The following is an 8,162-nucleotide window of genomic DNA, read 5'->3' on the forward strand; positions in this document are numbered from 1 at the left end:
TTCAGAAACATTTATTCAGCAAATAAAACATTTTTTTTGTTAAAATGTAGACTTTACCCAGGCCAAATTGATCTAACTGATAAGGACCTCATGATACAATGAGAGATTTATCTCTCATACAAATATTTACTAGTAGAGATAACAAAAAAAAAAAAAAAAAACCAAAAACAAAACAAAAAGTCATCAGCATTCCAGCCTGACTGCATCTTTTTACCTTCTACTAAAAACATGAAGAGAAAGTGTTCAGTTCTAAGATATGTCTAGTTTTTGCGGAAAGGATGTGTGTCATTCAAGATATGACTACAGATCAGATTCCCTGACATGGTATATTCAATTTCTCAGCTGTAGCTAGGTATAGGTATTGCACAAGACCCAAAAAGTGAGTCTTTCATCTTTCAAGGACGATCTTCAAACCACATTTGCTGTAAATTCTGCAAAAGGCATATACAGAGAAACCTGTTGCACATGTAAGAGTTTGATTTGCTATACTTTTGAAACACTTATTTGCCTTTTTCATCTTTTCTGTCCTTTTCATCTGCTCAGGGAAGGCCTGTGAATAGTTCACTAGCAAATTGTCTTGTCCTTACTCAGTGGGAATCAGCTGCAATATACTTTTTACTAGTGATATTCTCATATATTCCACACATGCAGAGAGACAAGGACGCAAGGAAAATATTTCCTGCTTACTTCTCATAATGGCTACTCCATTACCACTCAATTGTTAGGCAATACCGGTGACTGCCTATGCACCTATGCAAAATCAAACCAAGTTAAATCATGTTAGTGTCCATACCGCTTCTTTTTTTTTCTACAACTCATTTAAGAATTTTTAGCGCACACTTTTCCAGAACCTCTCCATAAAGTCAAATTACTGAAAAATAAGATGTTTTGAATGCAAAGCACAATAATTGTTCTGCACCAGCTGTTTCACTGTGAGGTCTCAGTAATCCTTGTTCATAGTGAATGTCAAAGTATCCAGCCAGGAGTCCAGGCTCCTTCAATAATCAAGGGACAAAAAAAAGCTCTCTGGGGGGCAATCCATCCTATACAAGATTAACTTTTTTGGTCTTCACAGGATGCTTTTTACTCTTAAAAGAATACAGGCCCTTAAATTTGGAATGGAATGTAAATCAGGCAGTCCTTATGTGAGGCAAAACTGACTTTCACTGCATAGAAAAGTATTTACATGGGGAAGAAGAGATATTCTATGCTGGCCTTTCCTGGCTATTTTCCTATATTTATTTGCTTCAAGTTTGCATAAAAAAATTAATGAAGCAAATTCACTAAAAGCCCATTTTTATGCAGAAACAGAACATCCACATTAGTGCAAATGCCCATATCTCTTCCTGAACTAGAGTTTTTACTAACAATTTGTCTGATTCCCCCACATGGTTTTCTGTAAAATTCAGAGCAAAACAGTCCTAAATATAACTTGGAACTCTAGGAATGGACTCTATCCTGTATCTGTACTATTAGGACAACCAGAAATTTGGCAACCTTGTTAAAAGTATTATGTGACTTTGCACATATTTTCTTATGATCTGCAAGCTGTTCCACATTCTGGAGACTTCTAGTTTTATCTCTGTAGCTAAACCTATGCAGCAATTCTTCACATGATGTTTCTGTTACTTCTTCATTTCTCTAGGTTGCCTTCTTAAAAGTCTACCGCACAGCAAAGTGAATGAAACAGTGCAGTTTGGAGCAGAATATGGCAAATACATTTCTCACTGTACCTGATGGGTATTGTCTTCCTGACCCCATACAGTATTATGGTGAGTAAAGCAAAATGTTTATATTATGTAAAAGCAGTATAGAAAAAAAAAAAAAACCAAAACAGAACATCTGTGGGTGTTCTCATTATTTTCCTCATTTTAGTTTATCTTTACAAGCTCTTAGAAGCCACACATTTGACTATCAAGCCCCATATTGAAAGTGTATTGAAATGCATCAGCATTTGCTCATACAGATTTTGTACACAATGTGATTATGCTGACTGATCATTGTGTATAAACATCACTGGCATTGTCTCCCTTTGACCTGCATGAAGAAGATGCAGGTGTTACTACAGAATTCCAGGTACATTATAAATAAATAATGGTTATTCTATATATTATATAATTGCAATAACTGATTTGATTCTGAATGAATGAAAGCAAGACCGAAAGCCCATACCTCCAAACTGCTTAAAAAACCAAAACCTTTCCAGTTTGTTTTTACAGAGATTTGAACAATCCCAAGAATGAAACATAATGCAAGTTGGTTTCTTCAGTACAGCTGTGTACGTTTAAGTGGTGGTTGGATAAAAATAAAACTCTACAGATAGGCAGAAAGAAGCTTTCTTCATATTTCTGTACCTACATTTTGCTAAAATAAAGCTTGATAAAGTATTAAATATGGTAAAATACTAAATAAAACAAGTCTCTGCTTTTTCTCTACTGAATTTCAACTGTGACACTCCTGTCACAATAATTTTTTATCAATCTATATTTTTTGGACCATCTTTCTCAGACTCTTGTTGTGCAATATTTTCAGAATTATGCCTGAAATATGTATAAATAACAAACATTCACTTACATATGGGGAAATATTCTTCTGTAGTGTGAACAATTAACAAAAACAACCTTTAAGTGTAAAACCTAAAAGTAGCTATATCATCAGTTGGCAAGTTCAGTTACATACTAACAAGAATCCACTGGCATGCACATGACATTGCTCAAACTGTTACCATGCCATTTTTACTACATATAAGATTCTACTTAAAAACATCACAAATAGCACATTTAAAAATAATTTATCAGACTACCCTTCTGAAAATGTGTTCCTCTAATATTTATGATCAAATATGTAATCTCTAAAACATTTTAGAACTTTCAAGTAGCCGATACTTAGATATTCTTTAAGTTTTTATTTAACTTTCAATTGTATATAACTGGGTTTTATGTCATTTTCAATGTACGTAGATGTTTTACCAGAGCATATCAACTACCAGCTGCAAGACACGGATTTTCAGACTGCACCTTACTGCCAATACTCCACAGTTCAAATTCCTCCACCAGTATTACAGTCACAACCGTCTCAGTCCCAATATAGCACATACGGCCTGGACTCTCAGTACGGTGATGGGCAGTGCATCATCAGCAGCTGTGAGTTAAGCAAACCTCCCTTCATGGCTCCCCACATTGATGACAGTGGATTCCAAGGATTAAAACGGCCAAGATTAAACCACACTTCTTTGAGACTGAAGGGACAAGAGGAGTTGTGTGTTGTCTGTGGTGACAAGGCCTCTGGCTATCACTACAATGCACTTACCTGTGAAGGCTGTAAAGGTAAGAAGAGAACAGGCTGATCTCTATCTTACCCAGGACCCTGGCACCACAGTGCTTAACATAACGTTCCACATCCATGGCTCAAACAAACAGATTTCATTAAAGTTAGCGTTTCTACTGAGGACTTTAATTTATCTAAGGTATCCTTTGTCTAACATGCTTACTCCAGATTCACATTTTTACAATATTCTTTGAATAAATGCTTTCACAGTGTGCACTTAATACAATAATTTCATGCATTTCATTTTTCCATTGATTATTCACTAGGAGAGTGTTTAAGCTCGTGCTGATTTTCTCATGACCACTTATTATAGTTCTACTTCAGTGTTATTAATTTTACTTATTAAGATGAAAAAAAACCACAAATAATAATTACTTGCTACTTATGTTTTAACTTGCTATATGAGAGCTGTTTTGATCTGGTAAGGAAAACAGTGATTAATATTAGTCTTAAAGAAGAAGACATAACTATGTTGTTAAAAAGCAAATTTAGAATCAAGGTAATGTTCCAACTGTAAAAAACAAAATCAAAATCAAACAAATAAAGAAACAAAAAACAAAAGACACTTTAATTCTTTAAATCATTATGAGATAAAGCTCTGTAGATTACTTCAATCACGACCTGAACCTTGTCTGCAGGCTTCTTTCGACGTAGCATAACCAAAAATGCAGTGTATCGATGCAAAAATGGTGGTCATTGTGAAATGGACATGTACATGCGAAGAAAGTGTCAGGAATGTCGCTTGAAGAAGTGTAAAGCTGTGGGAATGCTAGCAGAATGTAAGTGCTCCCTTCATGCTGTCGACTTTACTAATCAACTCTCTATAAAATTTCTTCGAATGTCAATCCCTTCTGCTCCTTAGAGCTCAAATGGTATTGGTCTAAACTTCATTTAGCTGTAGAGAAATTTAACTTTTGGAGTCCTGTCCTGGTTTCACTGGGATAGATTCCTGGGCCAGCCATGTTCTGCAGGCTCTTAGCAGTTTGGAGTCAACTGGGGCAGCTGTCCTGAGCTGGCTTTCAGGTATATCCCATCCCATAAACATCCCACTCAGTATAAAGGTGGAAGTTTGCTATCACTGGAGGGGCTTGCTTACTGTTCTGCTCCCAATGACTGCTTTCCTGTTTATTGTGACTGCTGTACATTCACTAGGCTGAGTATAACTTTGTGTATTCCATATTGGCATTAACATTAGTTTTGCACTTTCATTAAATCTGTTTTTATTTCAGCCCATGGGTCTCCTTTGCTTTTCCTGATTTGCTTTCCTGGCTGGGGCTGGGTCAGTGGGTGATAGAAGAACTGCTATAGTTTAGCCTAGGATATGGGTTAAACACAGATAAGTCTGTAGCACTTGTAGCATTTTCATCTGCAGAAACCACAAATCCTTGGGAAAGGACTTAAAGGACTGCTGTTCAAAGACATTGCAAGAAAAAAAGAAAGTAGCAACAAGACAGAACTAAATACCCTGAACCTTGACAGGACAGCAGTAAGCATATCAGATGTGCTTTTGTTTGGAAAAAAAAAAACAATCAACCAATAGTTATTTTTGAAAAAATTTCATGCTTGTATGTCACAGAGCCACAAGCACAATAACCTATGAAGCTTGCAAACAGTCAGGCCTTTGGTGGGTACTGAACACTAGCTTGCCTGATGAACAACACTGCCACATTCTCTAGGAAGCATAGTTCCCTATAGGTGATGGCTTCTGCAATGCCAGACTTTTGTTATCTACAATAACAAAAGTGATTATTTAGGTTTTTAATTATTCAAAAATATAAACATTGATACACACTCCTGTGCCTTGCAGGTTTGCTGACTGAAGTACAGTGCAAGTCAAAGCGACTCAGGAAGAATTTCAAACGGAAAAGCAGTTTTATTTGCAACATAAAACTGGAAGATGAGGGACTGAATAGTAAGCATGTATCATCTACAACAAGATCTGGAAAAGTGGGATATTCTTCTATTTAAAATATTTATGTTTTTTATGATTTATTTTTGCCCCAGTCATCACTTGATTCGTTTCTTTTTTACCAGATCCCTGAGAAGATGGAACTTACTCCAGTGGAACATCAACTTCTTGACCACATTGTAGCAGCACACCAAAAATACACAATTCCCCCTGAGGAAGCAAAGAAGTTTGTATGTATACAGAATAATCAGCCTGTGTTGCTGAGTTAATATTATCCTAAGCACTATACCTTTATTATATCAGATATTTGAACACTCTTTCATACAGCTACAAGAAACTGCAAGTCCTGAGGAAAGTTTTCTCCGTCTCTCTGAGACAGCAGTTGTCCATGTACAAGTATTAGTGGATTTCACAAAAAGACTTCCAGGTAAGTTTCTTCCTTTGAGAAATATTACAGAATAGTGTGACTATTTTTTTTTTGTTTTTTTTTTTTTTTTTTTAAAGGGGGAGACCCCATACTGATAGCATGAACCTGAGAAAAATACAGGCTTTAAGAAAACTCACATTCAAGTAACTATTTTTTCTTCCAACTGTAACAACCAGAATTACCATGTACTTGTCATGAAGACAAGTTAGAAACATTCACTTCAAAAGCTTGCTATGATTAGATTTCTTTTCCAACACTGACATAGAGTAGAAGCATCTTCTGGAAGTATGTATCTTCTGGAAGTACCATCTTGAGTGAATTACTCTTTCACTACATTCTCTGAAATCCAGTTCAGTTCGCTATTTATCATAATCATCAAAGTAAAAAAACCTGATATTCCTTCAAAGGAAAAGGAAGCACAGAAGGCTAACCAAGTGCTCTTATTTGTATTTTCCTGTAATAAAGAACAAGGGAACACGCCATTAAATTCACTGCATTTCAATGTGAGGTCAACAAAATAACATTTGACAGGGAGGGTGATAATTTTTTCATTACTCTTTTAAGCTGTAAAATTTATTGACAGAAGTCAACCAACATGTCTAAAGCAGGTATATGATGTAATTTAGCACTACTATGAAACATGTGAAAGAACAGAGGAGCTGTTTGTTTTCTTATGTTACATAATCTGCTTTGATCAGGGTTAAAAAAGAATCAATAAAGTTCCTCTGCTCTTAAATTATAAGTGCAGATAATCGTTGTTAAAAGAGGAAGACAATTTTAAAAAAGATCAGATTTCAATGAATAAGGAGAATATCCACAGTCATTAAACAGTGTAGCAAATTTATAAGATACTAGGTCATGTTATTTCAATAGTAGGAAGAATTTTGTCATTAAGTCCTGTATAGTCTTAAAATTTTTACTTGTATCTTCCTGTGAATCTTCTAACACTGGACACTAACAACTGCACCTTTATTTTTTTTTTTCTAACCTCCAAAGTAGCAGGAAAAATCCCAATAGTCCTTGGTACATTCATCTTTTATCTGCAGGTCCTCCTTTCCAGCAAAGGCATTTCTTTAAAAAATCCTTTTATCAACTCATGTTAGGGGCCTAAAGGCAGCCACAGCCTTCCTTGATTCTTCAAATGTATTTTTCTCTACAGGATTTGAAAGTCTAGCTAGTGAAGATCAGATCGCGCTGCTAAAAGGGTCAACAATTGAGGCAATGTTTTTGCGTTCAGCCCAAATATATAACCAAAGAATTAGTGAATGCCAACCATCAACAAGTGAAAGTAAGTTTGACTATCAGGCTTTCTATTAACACCAGTAGAAGGTTCTATTGTTTTGAAACAACTTTTGTTCATTTTCATTGACTTAATCTCAGATAATTTCCTGTTCAAGCATAGTGGTACTTAGATTAGTACTGGTAATGCCTACGTACCTTCTATAGGCTTTCCCCCCCCCAAGGAGCATGAAAGAAAAATTTGATCTCTGTTTTCCTCCCATTAGTTCCAAACAAAGACCAATAATTTTGAGCGTTTGCACAAATTGTTGAGTGGAGGGATAATATTTGCTATATTAATGACATATTATATATTGTATCAAGTTTAACACAAGACATTTTGACCAACGATAATGTGACCAATGAAGCTGGTGTGCTGGATGCCAAAAAGAACATTTTTTTTCTACCTTCATGGATCTAGGAAAAATAGACACATTTCCAGGTGTATGCATCTGCAAAGCAGATGCAGACAAATACTTAAAGTCACAATTAAGCTTGGCTGAGAACTGTCATCTATCTTGTTACAGGTCATATAAGACTTTCTCATCATGGGACATGTTGTCACGTTCAAAACCTCAATAAAACCAGCATTTATTCCATGGAAATGTCTCACAATGAAGAGAGTCCAACTTCCACTACTACCACAGGTAACGAAGGTCTCAGAATCAAAATATTTGGGTATCATTTGATTTGCTTGCCCTGTGCTTTTTCACACTGAGCAATGCTGTCGGTGGGGCCACTGCTCAAGTCTCTTCTACACTCCTCCCTGCCTCGAGCTGCTTTGCTAGATGTGCAGGCATTACATCCTCATGGAAGAGACGGTGCTCATGTTTGCATATATCCTAGGATAAAAACTTGGGGTGTATCTGTGAGAAGCTCTACAGTACAACTGCAATACAAGTTTTGTAACCGCTTTAGAAATTAACATTGTTTTTGCGAAATTGGGCAACTACTCCATGCAATGGGAGCCTTAAGAGAGTACAACAAAGATGATTTGTAATAGCAATGCCTGTTTCTGCACTGAAATAACGTTTTGTTTCCTTTAATTTTTAAGGTATAACCGAGGAGTTTATTACCGCACTGTTTTACTTCTACAGAAGCATGGGAGAACTGAAAGTGACCGAGACCGAATATGCCCTGCTTGTAGCAACAACGGTGTTTTTTTCAGGTAAACTTGGAGCCGACGCGGTCCTAGCCCTCACTCGCCACAGGCGCTGCCCG

The 8,162-nt window shown here is 36.2% G+C and overlaps 1 protein-coding gene across 1 annotated transcript; it reads left to right on the forward strand.

The window, feature by feature from the left end:
• Nucleotides 1–1,681: 1,681 nt before the first annotated feature.
• LOC103775702 (bile acid receptor-like) lies at nucleotides 1,682–8,109 on the forward strand (the record flags this gene model as incomplete). The annotated part of the gene is made up of 9 exons (XM_008943175.1): nucleotides 1,682–1,772; nucleotides 2,961–3,326; nucleotides 3,966–4,106; nucleotides 5,135–5,274; nucleotides 5,362–5,466; nucleotides 5,564–5,663; nucleotides 6,823–6,951; nucleotides 7,469–7,588; nucleotides 7,996–8,109. Coding segments are annotated over exons 1-9 (1,306 nt in total), but the record flags the coding sequence as incomplete, so codon positions are not given.
• Nucleotides 8,110–8,162: the final 53 nt, after the last annotated feature.

This window comes from Merops nubicus, unplaced genomic scaffold (assembly GCF_000691845.1).
Source record: "Merops nubicus isolate BGI_N331 unplaced genomic scaffold, ASM69184v1 scaffold32626, whole genome shotgun sequence".
NCBI classification, from domain to species: Eukaryota; Metazoa; Chordata; class Aves; order Coraciiformes; family Meropidae; genus Merops; species Merops nubicus.